Genomic DNA, 19,537 nt, shown 5'->3' with positions numbered 1-19,537 from the left:
CCCACAGATACCCAAACAGGGAGCTTGCTCTTGAGGGAGCAAGGTTTAGATTTGTTCCAGTTCTGTGCTCAAGTGACCCCAGACCCTGCAGCAGGGGACACTTCCCAGGTCATCTTTAAACCTCTCAACCCTGGTGCTCGCGTTTCTGAGGCACCTCCCCCATGGGAGACTGCAACTGCAGTGGAAGACCTGACCTCTGCACCTCCCTGCGGAAATGTTCTTAGAAATGCTCTTCCCGCGGTTGTCCTCAAACCAGCCTCTGACTCAAGGAGACCTGAACCCCGCCCCGCTGAGAACTGTTCTGCTCCACCTTCTCAAAACACCTATAATCCCTCCTTCTTTTCCCTCACCCAACTCACTTACTCCAGAGCCTTGACCCCCAAAGGAGAGGGCAAGTGCGGGGGCGGGGGGGAAGTGCGGTGGCCAGTATAAGCCAGGTCAGCACTGCCCTCGTCCTGGCACTCTGCTGGCTTGTGCTATATAAACCTCACCCCTAACTGACTCTGCCGCATGTGTGTGTGCATGCTGTTAGCTAGCCCCGCTCAGGTCTATTTTCCCTTTTTAATAAACCTGCTCTGCTGGTTGAACAACACTCTGGGCCAAATTTTCTACCAAGGATCCAAGGACAAGGACATACTGAAATAGACATAGACTGCCATTCGGAAAGAATCAAGTTGTTTCTCACACCTGGAGGCGAGAAGCCAACACCATCTCAGAACAATCGAGGCTACACAAGTAACATCCTACCCAGAGATCTGCATGGGTCTGCGGCCTCCTCACCTATGTAACAGACATTTAAAAATAAATATGTTTCGGGCCCGGCGGCGTGGCCTAGTGGCTAAAGGTCCTCACCTTGAACACGCCGGGATCCCATATGGGCGCCAGTTCTAATCCCAGTAGCGCCACTTCCCATCCAGCTGCCTGCTTGTGGCCTGGGAAGGCAGTTAAGGATGGCCCAAAGCCTTGGGACCCTGCACCCACATGGGAGACCCAGAAGAAGCTCCTGGCTTTGGATCAGCTCAGCTCTGGTTGTTGCGACCACTTGGGGAGTAAACCAGTAAATGGAACGTCTTTCTGTCTCTCCTCCTCTCTGTAAATCTGACTTTCCAATAAATAAATAAATAAATAAATAAATAGATTTAAATTTAAAAAATGAACAAACTTTTCTGGCCAAGAATTTGTCTCTCCTCTCTGTCCTGCTGATTGCCTTACAACTCTGCTTCACGTCTGTTCCCCTTCCATTGCTACATCTCACGCTGTGGCCTTTGAAACCTGCATGTCCAGAGATGCCCATCAAGGACCTCCGTAGTCCAGCAGTCCTCAGCGGTTTGGCAGGGGCTGTCCATTGCAGACCCCCACACCTTCAAAGGGTTCAGCTGAGCTGCCAGATCCTAGCACCTCCCCTAACTACCTGTGTGCCCATAACACAGTGACTCTGAAAAAACGGATGAACACAGATACCGTGAGGTAAGACAGGCAAGGAGGGCCAGCTAGGTCCTAATTAGTCCCCCTGAGAGCAGGAAGCGCTACCTTCTGCACCTGGTGTCTGAGCCCCATCTCACTGTCTCTAACCTATCTCCCCTCCAGCCCAGCTCCCAGCCCCCAGGCTGGACAACACTCAGCTGTGCTTTGTGCAGCTTCTGAGCAGGAGAGAGAGGGTCCAGGTTGTGGACAAAGGATTCCAAGAGACCCAGGGCCACCTGCCCCGACAGCCTCAGGATAGCAATCCCCAGCTCCTCTCTCTCCCACAGTGGGGCTGGCTCTTCTTAAATCTCCAAAGCTACAAGTCAGGACTTGAGCCAGAGCTGAGAAGGAGCTGAGAATGGTAGAAAAATGGGATAGAGGAAAGACTCTAGGCTGAAAACCCAGGACCAAAGCCTCAAACTAAAGCCCAGATGGTGACAAACTAGGCTTTTAGCAGACACATTAGCCCTGGGTGACAGAGGAGAAGCAATGAGGGGAGCTCAGTCCGTGTCCCACGTGTTCCTTCTCTCCCTGCTCTCCAAGCCCCCTTCCCCTGTCTGCTGAGTCTGCAAGGTTTTTCTTCTGTTTTTTTGCTTTTTTTTTTTAAACGATTTCATTTGAAAAAGAGACTCATGGGGAGAGATGCGGAGACAGTGAGCTTATTCACCTGCTGGTTCACTCCCCAAATTATTGCAACTGCCTGAGAAAGATCAGTCTAAACCATAAGCTTGGAACTTTTTTCAGGTCCTCCATGTGGATACAGAGACCCATGGACTTCCACTTTTGACCCAACTCCCTGCTAATGGTCTGGGAAAGCAGCAGAGATTGGGACAAAGTCTTTGGACCTGGCACCCACATGGGAGACCCATTGGACTCCTGAAGCAGACTGCAACAAGTTGCTGGCAGTGTCCATCAGTTGGTTCTCAAAAACATCCACCCACATCTTTTATTCTGTGTCCCTACCCAACACACACAACAGAGACCAAAGCATTACATCATAGCCAAGCCCAGAGGGTGGCCATAGCCACGGCCCCATGCCCAGCAACCAACCACATTCTCAGAGGTTGTGCTTAGTCTGGGTGAGCTTGAGTCCCATTCATCAAGTGGGCAGCTAGGGGTTGGGAGTGAGGAAGGAAGTCAGCTGGGCTCCCAGGCATGCAGAAACCCTTACCCTGAGCAAGGGCACACTGGAGACCTGGCTCCCTCTGTGCCTGGCCCACGGCAGGCCTGGATAAACTTGCTATACAAGGATAAGTGAGTTGGGACACACAACCTCATGAAAGGCAGCACAGTCAGACAGAAATGACAATAGTTGAGCCAAGGTCTTGGTCCTACTCCTCTAACCTTGGGAAGGATGTGGATGCAGAGATACCTGCATTCCCCACTCCAAAATCCCTCCCCAGCCATCCCATCACCTGCACATTCCTTGGGGAGTTACAGGCCCAACTTGAATTTCTCACTCAGCCACTGAGTTTGGTCATAGATAAGAGCTGTGGAGAAGACCAAGGTGAAACAAAACTTCCCCATTGTTCAGCCTTTCCCTGGGACCCTCCCAGGGAGTCAGGAGCAAGATCCCCGAGACAAGGCATGTGGGATCTGAATGCCAGTCTCATATCCAAGGTCTGGGAAAAGAATGATTGTGAGGGTTCTGAACACAATATTGAAACGCAGGTTCCCAGTACCCCTTCCCAGGGCCCTGCCTTGGGAGGCCACACTGCACATTCAGAGGCCAGAGAAGGGCAGGCTCAGCTGCAGCTAAGGAGGTCTGCACAGGTGAGCAATGGGAGGCCTCCCTGGGTAACTCCCTGTCAATCAGCATCAGCTGAGCTGAGGTCTGGCCAGGAAAGGACCCCATCATGCATCTCTTCCTCATAGTTGGAGACTATATTCTAGCAGCAGGCAGGTGGTGTGAGCCAGCTTGCAGAGTTGGACCTGAGTTCAGTGACAGACCCAACTCTGCAACACTTATGACAGAAATTAACTCCTGGAGTTTCACGCACGGGGTGGACACTGTCCTTTCTTGCATCCTGTAACCAGCCCCACTCACACAGGTTGTGCTTGCAGGCTAAGTAGCACAGGATGGCATTGCTGTACGTGGACTTGTGAGTGCCGTGAATCAAGTAGGGCAGCTGGGGAGGGAGAAGGGAAGTCAGCTTGGCTCTGAGGTGCCCAGCACCCTTTACCCTAAGCAAGGGCACACAGAAGCCTTGGCACTCTCTACCCCTGGACCACGGCAGGCCCTAGATATGTACTCTATACAAGGATTGAGTGAGCTTTGACATGGAACATCATGGAAAAGCCTTGTAGAGAACCGGGAATGACAGTGGTTGAGCACAGGCCCTGGTCCTTAATCCTCTAACCAAGGGAAGGATGTGGACTCAGAGACATCTTGCACTCCCCCTCTCCAATATTCCATCCTATGCACAATCTTTGGGGAAGTCCAGGCCCAGCTTGGATTTCTCAGTCACTGGCTTTGGTCATAGTTGGGAGTTGTGGAGAAGACCAAGTGAAAGAAAACCTCCCCAGTGTGCAGCCTCTCCCCAGAACCCTCCCAAGGAGTCAGGGGCAAGACCTCTCAAGGCAGGTCATCTGAGATCTCAACCCCTCATTTCACATTCAGGGATCTGGGGGACAGAATGATTGTAAGGACTCTGGACCCTACATGCCAAAGGCTTACGCAAAACGAAGCAGAAATCCTTGGGAGTCATCTCAGTTATGGATGATAGGGAGCCCAGCATCCCTGCCTTAAAAGGCTACCATACACTCTCCAGGGAAGGGGCAGGCTCATCTCCAGCTTGTAGAGCCCTGCACAGGTGAGCAACAGGTAGGCATTCTTGGGTAGCTCCATGTTAATCAGCATGAAGTGGGTATTAACAATCAGGTGTACTACAGTCCTGCATGGTGAATTTCTTTTCCTCGTAGCTGGAATGTATCTATTCCTGAAGCAGGTTATAAGCTGAACCAGCTGGGAGAGACACTGTGGGGGGAAGCATCAGAGATGGAGAAATCTTACCAGCATGAGTTTGTCTCCTTTAAGTGAGAAAAACACTCCTCAAGGAATGCACAGAGAGGAACACACAGACAGAAACACAGAGAGAGGAACACAGAAAAAGGAACCCACTCGGGGAGCTCTGGAGAACATCAGGCAGAGGCTTCCAAAGGCAGTGGGTTATAGAGTTCTCTCCCCATTCCCCCAGCTGCCTAGCTGGTCCCAGCCCCACGACCACCACCACTGAGGAGGAAGTCCCCTGTCACCGCACATGAGTCAGGAACCCTGATGAACATGAACTCCATGTCATGGACATGAGCTGTGAATGCACACTCAGATTATAAGCATCAGCAAAAACAGGCCTGGATTCTCTGGGTGCCCAGAGCAAAAGGGGTAGGGCCTGGTTGCAGTGCAATCCATTGGGCCAATCCTGCTCTACCACACCCCCAAGACCCACCAACCAGAGAGGCCTGCAAGACTTACTTCTGCCCCAACAGGCTGCTTAGTAGTAAGGGTGAATTCAGGTCACTTCAGCTTCACTAGCCCTGGTCAACAGCTCCCCTCCCCCACCCAGCATCTTCTGAGTCCACAAACTTGGCAGGGCACATGACACACAAGCTAGACCGTAAAAGAGCACGGCTCTCTTCTCTCTCCCTCCCTTCCTCTCCTGACATCGTTCAGTCTTCCCTTTTCTGCTTCGTAGTCCTCAGGAACTCTGGCAGGCTGGGGCAGCTAGAGGCAGGTCAAAAATTGAGCTCCTATTCTGAGAGTTAAATTCAGCTTCTAAGGCCAAAAAAGCTCCTCTTGACCTTATAAATCCAAGCCCACGGGGAGGGGAAGGACTCCTAAGCGGAGGGTTGGAAGGTGGTTTCTGTTGTTTCCTTGGAGATGGGTGACTGAGCTATTGGGTCTACTAGCTAGGATTATGTGCACTGCCAATTCATGCTTTTGCACGATCGTGAATTTATATTTTTAAAGATGTATTATATATTTATTCATTTTAACATTGAAAGGCAGATTTATAGAGAGAAGGAGAGATACAAAAAGAGGTCTTCCACTCACTGGTTCACTCCACAACTGGCTACAGCGCCAGAGTGGGTCTGTCAGAATCCATGAGTCCAGAGTTTCTACCAGGTATCCCATGTGGTTACAGCGACCCAAGGCTTTGAGCCATTCTCCACAGCTTTCCCAGTTCATAAGCAGGGAGCTGGATTGGAAGTGAAATGGCCATATACAAACCAGTGACCACGTGCAATGCCACTGGCACAGTTTAACCTGTTGAGCCACTGCACTGGCCCCAAATTTGTTTATTTATTTTTTATTTAAGATTTACTTAATTATTCTGAAAGTCATAGAGAGAAGGAGGGAGAGCCAAAGAGATCTTGCATCTGCTGGTTCACTTTCTAGATGACCTCAACAGCCAGCACTGCGTCAGACCAAAACCAGCACCTGAGTGCAGAGGTCACAGAGGGAATGTAGAATATGCTGTAAGAGCGACCACAGCCCTGTCCCACCATTGGCCGTGGCCACGCACTGCAACCAGAGAAGAGCCTGGAGACTCCCCAGGATGTGCTGTGAGCAGACCCTGAGCTGTCTGGTCCTGGATCAGAGCCTGGCTTTTGTTGCTGATGCATGTGTTCTGGGAATGCAGAGGGTGGCACCAGGGCTCTTTGAAGTCCCTGTGACCTGTGCCCTGTGGTCCAACCTGCACAAGAAAGATGCTCTACCTGCCAACGTTCATCTTTGATGACAGAGCCTGTTTTGAAACCAAGAGACAGTGGATAAATGGGCCTGAGGTTGATTTTTTCTCTTTTAATTTTTTAAGATTTATTTACTTTCATGTCAAAGGCAGAGTTGCAGAAAGAGACAGACGTCTTCTATCCACTGACTAATTCATTCCCTGAATGGCTACAATGGCCAGAGCTGGTCCAATTCAAGTCAGGAGCCTGGAACTTCTTCCAGGTCATTAATATGGGTGCAGAGGCCCAAGCATTTGTACCATCCTCTGCTGCTTTCCCAGGAACTTTAGCAGGGAGCTGCATTGGAAGTGGTGTGTCTAGGACTTAAACCAGCACCCATACGGAATGCTGACAGCGTAAACAAAAGCTTAGCATACTATGCCACAAAGCTGGCCTCAAATTTCCTTTGTTTTTATTTTATGTAAAAAATGGATATGTGAAGAGATGAGCAGATCATTAACAAAAAAGTGGGTTTTAAGTTAGAGGGCAAGGTTGCTGCACTGCAGAAAAGCAGGTTCTGGAAACTAGCTGACACTTGCTTAGGTCTGCAGCGTGTGGGTCCAGGATGTCAACGAGGGAGGGCGGAGCTCAGACATAATACCAAGGGGCGGGCGGAGCCTAGTCTCTGTTCTCAATGTCTCCCACCTATTCAGGGTGGTCCATACTTCCCAATTGAGGCCCTGCCTGTGTCCAGACTCAGGGAACACACTGGGCCTCCATATGAATTCTCCCACACAGTGCTGTCAGCATATAGTTGGCATAGGCTGGATGTGCTGCTAGACACCCTGGCATGCACAGCCCAGCCTCACAGCTAATATGATGAGGTTCCAAACACCAGCAGTGCTCATTTTGAATGGCTGAAAATGTGCCATGGACAAACACTGCCTTCAGTGTTCTGGCCAGCAGGAAGCAGAGCAGGAGACCCACATCCTGGAGACCAGCCAGCCAAGGAGACTGCTGCAAGAAGGAGATGGGGAGAGTCTAGCTCCACGGGCCATTTCTGTGGGTTTCTGGCTGCAGATCAGGAAAGAAAGGAGATTGGATGCAACTCGGGTGAGGAAACGAGGAGTGAAGAAATGACAAGTCAGGGTGGAGGAGGCTGAGCTACAATGTTGTCACAAGGCTGTGCAAAAGTCAAGAGCAGTCTGTGGATCCCCACTCAGGTTTAAAGGCGAAATCTGAGTGGCTGTTTCTATTGCTTCTAAAAATAAGGGGCTGCATTTAAGGTGCTCTCAATCTTTTCACCTGAAATGCTCAATCTCAGAAGGGAGTGAGCAGGGCAGGACTCAGTCCTACAGACCCATAACCAGAGTGGACACCAGGATAAGGACTGGACATTAGCAAAGCCATGACTATGGCCAGACACAGTAACCTAGTGGCTAAAGTCTTCACCTTGCATGCCTTAGGAAACTATATGAGTGCTAGTTTGTATCTGAGCAATGCCACTTCCCATCCAGCTCCATGCTTGTGGCCTGTTGAATCAGTAGATGATGGCCCAACATCTTTAAACCCTGCAATTGAATGGGAAACCCAGAAGAAAATACTGGCTCCTTGCTTTTGATTGGCTCAGTTCTGCATGTTGTAACAACTTGAGGAGTGAATCAGTGGACAGATCTTTCAATCTCTCCTTTTCTAAATAATCTGACTTTCCAACAAAAATAAATAAATAAATCTTTTTTTTAATTAAAGATTTATTTTTATTGTTTTTTTTTTTTATTGGAAAGGCAGATATACAGAGAGGAGAGACAGAGAGGAAGATCTTCCGTCTGATGATTCACTCCCCAAGTGAGCCGCAACGGCCAATACTATGCCGATCCGAAGCCAGGAGCCTCTTCCGGGTCTCCCACATGGGTGCAGGGTCCCAAAGCTTTGGGCCGTCCTTGACTGCTTTCCTGGGCCACAGGCAGGGAGCTGGAAGGGAAGCGGGGTTGCTGGGATTAGAACCGGCGCCCAGATGGGATCCCAGGCGTGCAAGGCGAGGACTTAACCACTTGCACCACCGCGCCAGGCCCAACATCTTTTTTTTTTAATGCCAGAACTCAAGAATTGCATCTCACAGGGGCCTGGGGGTGGGCACTGGTAGGCCTCTAAGTGATGAGCAGAGAGAGTGTCCTGGAGACCTAGCAGACAGGACAGTGTGAAGACCATAGGATCCTGGCTCCCTACTGTGGATGCCCACACCTAGGCTCCTGCTCAATGAATGTGAGTCTCTGCACATCCACAGGGATCATACTGTGATGCCAAGCAGTGAGTGAGATGCCCCGTACCACAGAGGGGCCACCTCTGTTCTCTGGGGTACCTACAAGACCACACGTTCTCACCAAGTTGCACAAGAAAGCAAGACGGCTGATATCAATCCCACCTCTTTCTTGTAACCCCAGACACTGTCAGGATCCCTGATGGGCTGTCCCTCAGAGGGTTGGGGATGCAGGGCCTGCACCCCAGGTGATATAGCACCTTTCAGGTGGGCTGCTTAGAAAAGGAACAGCCAGTGACAGGCAGGATAGTGAACAGGCATTGATATAAAACACAGTAATGGTAGGAAAGGGAATTAACCCAGCTTTGGTATATTGGTAGAGCAAGCTAATCCTCTGACTGTGGTGTTGACATCCCACATGGACCCCAGCTCATGTCCCAGCTATTCTATTTCTGATCCTTGCTTCTGGTCTCAGAAAGCAGCAGAAGATATCCCAAGGCCATGGGCTCCTGTACCCAATGGGAGACGCAGAAGAAGCCCCTGTCTGACTCCTTGCTTCATATCAGCCCATCTCTGGCCATTGCAGCTCTTTGAGGATTCAACCAGTAGACAAAGAAGATCTCTGTGTGTGTCTCTCCTTTCTCTGTAACTCTAATTTTCTTTTTTTCTTTTTTTTTATTTTAAAGATTTATTTTTATTATTTTTTTCATTGGAAAGGCAGATATACAGAGAGGAGAGACAGAGAGGAAGATCTTCTGTCCGATGATTCCCTCCCCAAGTGAGCGCAACGGGCCGATACTATGCTGATCCGAAGCCAGGAGCCTCTTCCGGGTCTCCCACATGGGTGCAGGGTCCCAAAGCTTTTGGGCCATCCTCGACTGCTTTCCCAGGCCACAGGCAGGGAGCTGGAAGGGAAGCGGGGCTGCTGGGATTAGAACCGGCGCCCATATGGGATCCCGGGCGTGCAAGGCGAGGACCTTTAACCACTTGCGCCACAGCGCCGGGCCCATGTAACTCTAATTTTCAAGTAAAATAAACAAATCTTTCTTTTAAAGCAAAAGCAAGCAAGCTAGAAGGAAGGAAATTTATGCACACCAATGCAAGGTGAGACTTGTAAAGGTATTTATGGGTACTGTGCAGGACTGTGCAGGCTTACACAACCCTCTGCCCACACTGTACATTCAGGAGGGAAACTGAGCTGCACAGAGGAAAGAGCTTCCCCAGGCTCATGTTTCTTGTCGGGGAACAGGGCTTGTTCCAGCATGGCTGGATCTCTGTGACACCAAACTCTGTGTTTTCCTCCCCTCCCCTCCCATAGGAAGCCTTGTCCCTCCCTGTCTGCTCATTCTCTCTGCTGGGTCACCTGGGTGTGTTCACAGGGGAGGGACCCTCACCCTCCCACCCCCAATAAGACAAGAGGATGAGAACATGCCAGTGCCTCTCAGAGGCCAAAGAACAATGGGTTCTTTATCATTTTAGCTACAGGACTATGAAAGCTGCAGGGAAACACTATTATATTTTACTGCGTAACATAGAGGCAAGTACATCATAAAGTGAACATACATTGCAGTATGCATCTCTACTTCCGAATAAAATATGGACTTCCAGTGAAGCTGTTAAATATATCTTGACAATGGGATGCTGATCTTTCTACCATTGTCTACATCTACAAATGCTATGATACAGTTAATAGCAGAATGATGAACTTGTGACCGTGGTTAAAAGATTATACTATTGTTATAGGGGAAAGCAGTGACAGGGAGTCGGGGAGAGGATGAGAAGGGTGGAAGATGAAATCCCTGGGCGTAAGCAAATGTATCTTGAAAAATAAAAACTGAAACTAAAACAAAACAAAACAAAACAAAACAGGAAACAGTGATCCAAAAGAAAAGCAAATCAGATGCATCACCTCAGCCAGGTGCAAGGTCACTCAGGTTTGAGAGTGTGTCCAGACGCCTGGGACCAAATGCACATGCATGTCAAGGCTCTCATGAAATATGAAATCCACAAAGGTGATGTGCAGAAGGCCAAGGTGGAGTGACCACAAATCTCTATGCTCTGAAATCTATGGCAACTCCCTTTTCCTTCTGATGCACCTGTTGCCCTGCAAACCACAGCAGCTTACATAGACACTGTCAGAACAGCTTCGTCTATTCAGGGAGTCCCTTTAAGGACTGGGCCTTCAATGTCTCCTGTGACAGAAAACAGCTGTCAACCCCTTCTGACACGGAGAGGCAGCCTGTGTGGTGCTGTGCGTCATTCAGCTGGCCTAGGGTGAGCAGCCATCAACCTGGGACTGAGACCTGGCGAGTGCTCAGGCCTTGATGTTGGTTAGATTCCACTGACTTCTAGACCCCCATCTGTGAGAGGCAACGGAAAAGGAAGGAAATGCACAAATCTGCATCTGTACCAGGGGAGGCCAGGAACACATGGTTCAGGTGCCAGGCGCTCCTTGCAGGTCCTGGTCTCAGACACGCAACAAAATCAAAGAAGCTAAGAACAAAGGTGCTCCAGGAACAAAACCAAAGTTCTGCCAAGTGGGATGATGGAAGAATGAACTACACATATGAGTAGCTTCCAAAAAGACAGGGAATATTTGTGACTGAAAGTCAGAAAGAGAGAACAAAGATTCCTTTGATCTGCCTCTTGGGAACACAAGCAAATTCCTTTTTAATTTTTTTTCTTTTTGATGATGTTTATATAGTTGAGAAGGATGCATGCCCATGTGGGCTACTGATTAGGGTGTGAAGGGGTCAAGGAGTAGGGGATATTGGATGAGACTTCTGTTTCCAATTTTCTTTTTCTTCTTCATGTGTTTGGGGAAAGAGGGCAGAGAAGAGGAGAAGCCACATACAGCATCCAAATCGCATCAGTACCCATAGGAGGGGGCCAGCTACCTAATGTCATTCCAGGGTCCCCCATGTGAGCGTGGCCTGAGGACAGTGTTCAAATGTTCAAGTGGTTTCAATAGTTCTGATTTTGTTGCTCCAAGAATGAGGAAATCCTTCCAAGGCCCATTGGCTGACATAGCCCACCTTAGAGTCTCCATTCACCTTGATAATTGCTGTCAACACTTGGCTGCCAAAGTTGTCCAATTTGTTCAGCCATCCTTGGTACTAGATGTTCTCTGCAGGCTTCAATTACCTGTCATGATCCCATGTACATTTGGTCACACCATCCACTGTGCAGTCTTCAGCAACCAAACAGGCCCAGTTCTAACATATGCTCTCTGTGGTGAGACCACAGATCCTGTGATTTTGACAGTGGTTATAGTTCTGAGTCCAGCAGGTGCCCCAGACCTGATTGTTGTGTCTGCCAGCCAATACAGGGTCCAGCTCAGTCCATCGCCCACATCATCCTACACACACACTGGTGGCTGCAGTTTCTGTCTCCAGCCCCATCTCATATGCAAACAATGGGTACCATGGCACAGCCCAACCCTGCCCATCACACACTCAGTTCTCTTATATACCAGTAGAAATAGCTGTGTAGTCAGAGAAACCCTCAATAACCCCCTCCAGGGCTGCCCCCAGCCCTGGTTCCTACACATGACAGTGTGTGCAGCAGACTGGTCCAGTCTGTCTTGCATCCCATTTGTCTCTCATACACTTCAATGGTGCTTCAGGATTGCTCAACCCAACTGACCCCATTATCTAGCTCACAGTTCTGCTAGTGAGTGCTACAGCCTGTCCAAGACTGGTCTACACCCAGCCTTGGTTCTCATGTTCACCTGTGGGAGCTACAACCCATCAGAGAGGTGTCAACAGTTTCCCTATTAGGCCTACTCCCAGCTCCACTTTTGCTTCTTCTAGGTGGTTCTGCAATTTCGCTTGAGAGGACTTGCCCCTTTTCCTAGCACTTGCTACCCAATGCTGTGGCAAAGCCCAGCCAGCCTGCACTTATTCTGACTCATGCATGCACTGATGGATTTAGTCACTTATCCCAGCCTGGCTCTCTCCTTAACCCAGGTTACATGCAGGTCAGTGGGTGTTGTACTCAGCCCATCCTGGTTGACATCAAGTTGCAGTTCTCCTGCTCATCAGCAGGAGCAGTGTCCCCCCAACCCCCCCCCCCGCTCCCAGGGGAGACAGCACAGCATTGCCTCACTGCTGGGCTCACCCTCCCTCACACATACACACCAAGTGTTTCATGTGCTGGTGTGTGCTGTGGCCCAGTGTGGCATAGCTTGTCTCACCTCAGCTCCAGGTCATACTGGCAAGTAACAAAAAAAATTCTCACAGGAGTCAATGAAGCAGAACTGGGGACTAGGACAGCACAGTCTAAATTCAAACAACTTCTTCCAGCACCACCACCACATTACTACCGTTTTTATCACTTTTTTCTTTAAATATTTATTCATTTTTATTGGAAAGTCAGAATTACAGAGAGAATAAGAGACAGAGAAAGATGTTCCATCTGCTGGTTCACTCCCCAAGTGGCCAAACAGCCAGAGCTGAGTTGATTCGAAGCCAGGAACCAGGAGCTTCTTCCACTCTCCCACACAGGTGCACGGGGTTTCAAAGGCTTTAGACCATCCTCTGCTGCTTTGCCAGGCCTTAAGAAGGGACTGGACAGGAAGCTGGACACAAACTGGTGCCCATATGGTGTCCCAGCACTTGAAGGGAGAAGATTAGCCAATTGAGGCAGTGCACTAGGCCCTTCATTATTTATTTTTCATTGATTTAGATTATGTGTAAGAAATAGGGAGATGACAGGAACCAATTGGGAGAGATGGTATTGGGCAGAGGTCATACGATAGAGGTGGAGAGAATTTTTGAACAAATGCTTTAATTTGCAGAAACGAATGTCCAGTTCCACCTCCCCTCTGGTTCACCTGATTATTTCCACAGTGCCAAGTCCCACTCATGGCTGAGGAGACTGCCACCACCTCCCAAGAGGGGATTCTTCCACACTTCCAGACTTCCTGAACTGCTATGGTAGGCAGGCACTAGGACACACAACACAGGGAAAACATGCAAGGATTCCACTCAAGGTGTTGACTCAGGTGCCGTGTTTTGTTGTTTCTTTAAAAAGGACAGCAGTCACACTGTAAAGGGATATGCTTTATTGAGAGCAACATTCTGACAAAACAGATGAGGAATAACTACGTTAGTGGGAGCATCCAGGGAAGTGTCCCAGAGGGGATCTGTCCAAGGCCTGCCAGCCCCTTCCCCATCAGGCCTGCAGCTCTCAGAAACAGCACAGCTGCAGGGGAGCTTCAGGGTGAATGAATGCGGAATCCAGGGAAGGGAGAAACCTAAGGTGAGGAGCAGACCAACATGCACAGGGCACAGAAATGACCAAGACACCAGGGCATCCAGCCTGACCAGACACTCACACGGCATGTTGCTTCCCTAGGCCCTGCTATAGCAACAGAACACAGAAAACCACAGAATCCAGCATGGTCAGTGCCAAGTCAGGGTTCCCAGGGAAGAGGGTATGCCTACACTGAGGTTCAAGGTTTTGGGGTCACAGCCAGTACCAGGGAGACCTCATGGGGGAGCCCATCTGGCACAGGTGCAGCGAACTCTGGCTGTTTGGAGAGCTCACAGCAGAGATGGGGACTGTTTGTTGGCCTTGGTACAGGAAGAAAAGCCCAGGGGGCCGTGGCTGAAGAAGAGGGCAGAGCTGAGGATGGCCAGACCTCAATGGGAGGGGCTGGCTTAGAGGACAGGAGGCAGCAGGTTAGGGAGGAGGAGGCTGTGGAAGGAGAGGACTGAAGGCTGAGGCAGGGCTGGGGGCCTGAGCACCCATCAGCCCCTCTCACTTCACTTCAGAGCCTTATTTTCCAGTCCATGTGGCACTCTTTAAAAACAGAGGGACTTTGATGAAGCGGCTGGACTTCAAGTAGGCAGCGATTTTTGGCAGGCCCTGCAGGGGCAGAAACAGGAGCAGAGCTCAGAGTCCGTGGTCTCCTGGGGTTCCCTCAGCCCCAGTGTAGGCACAGACCAGTGGGACCAACAGCGGCCACTGCACAGGGCTGTGCTGGCTGCACTGACATCTCCATAGGACCATAGCCCAGGGGACTTCATGCTTCAACACAGACACCTCCCCTCCACCACCTCAAAAGATGGATCAGCAGGATGACGCTAGAACTGGGTGCTTTGTAGCCATGGAAAATGTCAGTGCTGGCTCAGAGGTCGCTCCACGTCTAGCATGATTGACTCCTGGCCACCATGTCTCAAGGCAGACTTGATGGGCACAGCCATTCAGGAATTTTCTCACAGTCAAACACGGAGCAAGCAGAGTATGACACAGCCTGCTGTCCCTCTCCTAACTGTTCTGCTCACTTCCCTACCCACATAGGCTCTGCTGCACACTCTCCTTATCCACAGTGAGGCTGCCCGATGCACAGCATTGCACACAGAGCAGGGACGTCCATCAGGAAAAGGGGCTGAGACCATGTCAGGGCAGCCTACAGAGCAGTCCTGATCTTACCCAGTGACTCAGCAGGCCCTCACTGTGGGGAACAGGAGGAGGTGCAGCAGCAAAGGAAGGCAAGGCCAGACTCCAATCCTCCCCCTGACACAGGGAGTCCTAACTCCTCCACTTGGTATCTCAGGTCAACCTCACTGCATCTCAATTCTCCTCATCCTGAGACCTGTTATAGCGAGCAGTACCAATCACACTCCTGGGTCATGCACCTACACGCCAGGGCTGACAGCACCGTGCAGGTTCTCAATAATTCAGGGGGATCCAGACTGTTCTAACCCTAATGGGCCTGGCCCTGGGTACCGCATGGTCCAGCTCATATCTAATCTATGTCCAGTCTCTCTTTTCAGGCACACAGAGCTGAGCCAACTGTTACATAATCCAGAGGTCACAGGCTTGGACTTCATCCAGAGCTGATAAGAAGGAACTGAGACAGCACATCTCTGCGTGGGGAGGAGAACAGGACAAACATTGTATACTGAACAGCTTGTTGGACTAATGCCTCGTACTCCCAAATCTGTAACCAAGTAGGCTTTGTTGTGAGCAAGCATGGAGTCCCAGGTGGTCCCTGTGATCCTGTGAAGTGAGGCCCAGGCTGTGCTCCTCAGTAACCAAGAGCTGTTGCTCCTCCATCTCCAAACTGCTGAGTTTGCAGTTCTCTAACTGGTTCAGTTCCAGCATGGAGTCACCTTTGCACAGGCATAAACAAAATGGTAAGCAGCTGCCCTATCTCACAGGCAGAACATGTGGGATACTAGAGTGAAACAAGAGACATCGAAGGAGAAAGAAAACCTACATCATCAAACAAATCAAGTCTCCCCAGCAGAGAATCCACAGTTGTGGACAACTCCAGCACCAACAGTGCTGGGAGCTCAGTGCCTGCACATGGGGATCTCACTGGTTCAATGTGCTCTAGAGATCAAACACATGGACTGTGCGTGTCTCTGACACTGAATCCACCCTACCCGGTCTCAGTTCAGCTGAGACCAGCTACAAACACACACTGCTCAAAGTCTGGCCTCTCCTATAGTCTCCTGGGATGGGAGACCAGACTGGACAAGGGTCTGAGGCTGCTCAGTTTAGCACAAAAATCAGAGAAGTCCTGACTGTTGTTCATACACACCAGAGGTTTCTGGGAGCCCAGCACAGCTGTGACGGGCTCTGGGACCCTGATAAATGGCTTTTATACTGCTGACTCAGTATTCCTTATGAATCAATTGGGAGAGACAACTTGTAGAGATACACTGGACACAGCAGGTGCAGGATGCTAACCCTGGGTCCTGCTCTCAGGGGTTGGTCTACAGCTCAGCTCCAGGACTCGAACAAAATGAAGGAACCAGAAGAGGGGAGAGGAGGGTTGGGGATGCACCTCAAATCGAGCCATGAAATCCTTCAGGTTTGGGAACGCATCCAGGCAACCAGGAGCAAAAATACGGTTCTGGTCGAGGACATCATAGACGAGGAAATCGGCAATGGTGATCTGCAGAAGCCAGGAGGAGGGAGACAGGGGCTTAGGGATAGACTGACCATGCCCCTGCCTCCCTCCCCTTCTCTGCCTCACCTTGTCCCCTGCAAACCAGGGCCGCTTCCCCAGGAACTGGGAGTACAGTGTCAGCTTGTCTGGGAGGCCCTTCAGGTAGTCAGGCTTTAGCTTTTCCTGAGGGAGCAAACAGCTGTCAGCACCCACAGACACGGATTGCAGGAGAGGGTCTGCCTGCCCAGGGCTGTACATGGCCGTGCTGACTGGGGGCAGCCATCCTCCCTGAGCGTGGCATAAATGTTCACAGTTCACAAGGGATGAGAATGTGATATGAAAGGATGGAGGAAAAGGAACTCAGGACCTCTGGGTGATTGTGTGCTGCTCACTGGGGAAATCTGCTTATCCCTGTGGGGACTTGAAGAAAACCGTGGGAAAACAGGGCATATGCTTAAGGATGCTCCCATCTTGAACTAATATAACTCATGTAATGGACTTTCCATCCAGCGACAAGCATTTAATGGGAACACATTGAATGGTGGTCATGATAAGGGTTAGACACAGAGATTCTGAAGGGAATTTCCTGTCTTAGACATGACTGTTCACCTATAGGCATTGTAACTTTATCTAGGGCTGTGGAAGTTAATCAAAATCATTCATTTTGAACAGACATAAAGAGTACAGAATCAATGTTTTCACAATATAGTAAATTGTGCAGGCAGTCAGACTTCATAGGGAATTCAGAGACAAACAGGAACAGTGCAGATGAGAACAGAAGATTTGGCTTGTCTTTGAATTTGCCAGATGCAATCCACTTGGGCACTCACAAAGTCAGGGCTATAGCAGACTGCCACCAGTTGCATGCGGTTGTCCATAGCCTGGTTCTCCAAAATGTCCACGCGAATCTTCTCCTCTTCCGTCTCCCCACCTGCAGCACACACAGCAGACACAGCAGACACCCTCAGCATCCCACCCAGCCAGGCCCAGGGCACAGCCACAGCCCCACGCCCTCAGCCAGCCCCACTCACACAGGTTGTGCTTGCGGCCAAGATAGCGCACGATGGCGTTGCTCTGGGTGAGCTTGTGAGTGCCGTCAATCAGGTAAGGCAGCTGGGAAGGGAGGAGGGAAGTCAGCTGGTTTCCAGGTGCCCAGCATCCCCTGACCTGATTAAGACCACACAGGATTCCTGGCACCCTCTGTGCCTGGCTAATGGCAGGCCTTGGAGACAATCTCTGCACAAGGCATGAGTGAGCTATGAAATAGAAGCTCAGGAAAAGACTGCAGAGAACCACGGATGACAGTGGTTGAGCACAGGTCCTGGTCCTGAACCCTCTAACCATGGGAAGGATGTGGAGACAGAGACACCATTCACGACCCCACTCCCTCCAACACCCCATCTCCTGCACATACATTGGGGAAGTCCAGGCCCAGCTTGAATTTCTCATTCAGCCACTGGCTTCGGTCATAGTCGGGAGCTGTGGAGAAGACCAAGTGAAACAAAACCTCCCCAGTGTGTAGCCTCCCCTCAGGAGAGTCAGGGGCAAGACCCCTGAGGAGGGCATGTGGGATCTGAGTCCCTCATATCACATTCAATGTCTGGAGAAAGGGAATAATGATCCTATGGGGTTCTTGACTCCAAAGCTTTTGGGAAGTGTGGGAAAGGACCCAATGCTGAAAGCAGGTTCCCAGCACCCCTTCCCAGAGCCATGCCATGGGAGGCCACACTGCACCTTCAGGGACCAGGAAGGGCAGGCTCTGCTTCCAGGGGTTGAGGTCTGCACAGGTGATATGCAGGTGGCCAGGCAGGGGTTACTAGATGACAGAAGCAGTAGACAGAGGTCAGAGCAGGCAGAACCATACCGTCTCCCATTCTGTAATGCTTTTCCTCATAGCTGGTGCCAGTGTATTCCAGAAGTGTGCGGATGGGCAAAGCCAACTGGGGGAGACACCAGAGCCAGGGGTCAGAGCTGGAGGGACTCCAAAGGTTGCCCTCATCTCCTCCAGGGGAGCCCTACTCTACACCTAATAGCATGCCTTTTTCCTTCTGCCCCTTCCCCACACTGGGATGCTTGCATCAGGATTTCCTGGCAGCCTAGGAGGAGGAGAAGCAAGGAAGTTCCAAAACAAATGAAGACCTAAAGCCTCCACAGCTGTTCTGTGCCCTCTGTCCCATCCCATATCCATGCCCGTGTCCCATCAGCAGAGCAAACCCTTAGCTCACCCCGCGGAGATCCCAGTAGCCCAGGGTCATAGGCATGGTGCTGCTGGTGCTGCAGTGGTGGCAACTGAGGTTACAGAAAAGAGCCTGGGACTTTTATGCTTGACTTAGAAATAGCCAGGGGGCGTAATCAGCTGTGAACCCGCCCCTACCAGCCCCACCTCCAACCCAGGCTGCCCCAGGAGGCAGTGCTCTGCTCTGCCCCACCCTCAGGAATGAGCCTGGTAACTGCCAGTGCTGGCTGGACAGTTGGAGGTCTGTGCAGATCCAAGTCAAGTGTTGACCTGGGACCGGTGGTATCCGCAAAGCCCTCCTTGAGGCTCCCACACAGGGCTACCCTCTGCAGGGCCACAGGAGCTAGCAAGCCCTTGGCAGACGTGCCTTTAAAGTGCCATGCACTTCCCTCTACTGTCTGTGTGCTTGACTCAGGCCTCATCCCAAGAAGGAGCAGCTATAGCACCACCTCCCACTCTGGGTTCTGGGAAGACATGTTGCTGGGCCAGGACCCAATGGTGAACTCCCACAGCAGGGGCAGTAAGGGTGACCTCCCTTACAGGAGGAACTGAATCTGGGTCAACTGTTTAAGGAATGTAAAGTAGCTGAATCTTATTCTGCTCCAGCAAGAGGGCAGGTACACAAGAGCCTCCCTGCCAGGCAGCTGGCTTTGGATGCATCTGGTTGGAGTGACCAGTTCCTCTGCAAGGCAGAGGCAGGGCCTTTAAGGGGCCATGGAGTCTTAGGGCTCTGGACTCCTTCAAAGCTCAAAACCAAAAGCCAGTTCCACTTGTGATCCAGCTCCCTGCTTCTGGCCTAGGAAAGCAGCAGAAGATGGGGTCCTGACACCGTGATGGGAGAGCAGGATGAAGCTCCTGGCCTTGGCCTGCATTAGCTGTGGTTGTTGCTGCCATCTGGGGAGTGCAGCAGCAGCTAGAAGATTCTGTCCCTCTCTCTCTCTCACTCTCTCACTCTCTTGCTCTAGCTCTTGCTCTCCTACTCTTTCTCTCTCTCCATAGTTCTTTC

General features: G+C 50.7%; 2 protein-coding genes across 6 annotated transcripts in view; one reads left to right on the top strand and one right to left on the bottom strand.

The window, feature by feature from the left end:
* LOC121168470 (glutathione S-transferase Mu 3) overlaps positions 1–19,537 on the top strand; it is a 63,495-nt gene that overhangs the window by 11,710 nt on the left and 32,248 nt on the right. The window lies entirely within an intron of this gene.
* Positions 13,444–18,559, bottom strand: LOC121168482 (glutathione S-transferase Mu 1). 5 transcript variants are annotated; one of them, XM_040998671.1, is made up of 8 exons: positions 18,521–18,559; positions 18,160–18,235; positions 17,710–17,774; positions 17,327–17,408; positions 17,107–17,226; positions 16,383–16,531; positions 16,191–16,301; positions 13,455–14,260 (listed from the first exon to the last, which is right to left on the bottom strand). In XM_040998671.1, exons 1-8 carry the CDS (start codon positions 18,554–18,556, stop codon positions 14,171–14,173), a joined length of 729 nt encoding a protein of 242 aa, XP_040854605.1. In that variant the 5' UTR covers positions 18,557–18,559; the 3' UTR covers positions 13,455–14,170. The 5 variants fall into 5 exon arrangements, with proteins under 5 accessions (XP_040854603.1, XP_040854605.1, XP_040854602.1 ...); XM_040998668.1 differs by having other exon boundaries at positions 16,383–16,535; positions 17,126–17,226; positions 18,521–18,556; XM_040998672.1 differs by having other exon boundaries at positions 13,459–14,260; positions 16,383–16,478; positions 17,126–17,226.

Source organism: Ochotona curzoniae, unplaced genomic scaffold, assembly GCF_017591425.1.
Source record: "Ochotona curzoniae isolate NIBS_2020 unplaced genomic scaffold, NIBS_Ocur_1.0 scaffold_1037, whole genome shotgun sequence".
NCBI classification, from domain to species: Eukaryota; Metazoa; Chordata; class Mammalia; order Lagomorpha; family Ochotonidae; genus Ochotona; species Ochotona curzoniae.
The sequence above is the reverse complement of the archived record's forward strand: the minus strand, read 5'-3'. Positions and strand labels throughout refer to the sequence as shown.

What these genes read in the sequence shown, in the direction of transcription:
- LOC121168482 (XM_040998671.1), bottom strand. Translation starts at nt 18,556, where the DNA reads ATGCCTATGACCCTGGGCTACTGGGATCTCCGCGGG. An exon ending in GCTACTGGGATCTCCGCGGG is followed by an intron (nt 18,236 to 18,520) that starts GTGAGCTAAGGG and finishes TGTCTCCCCCAG; the next exon opens with TTGGCTTTGCCCATCCGCAC. An exon ending in TGGCCGCAAGCACAACCTGT is followed by an intron (nt 17,227 to 17,326) that starts GTGAGTGGGGCT and finishes TGTGTGCTGCAG; the next exon opens with GTGGGGAGACGGAAGAGGAG.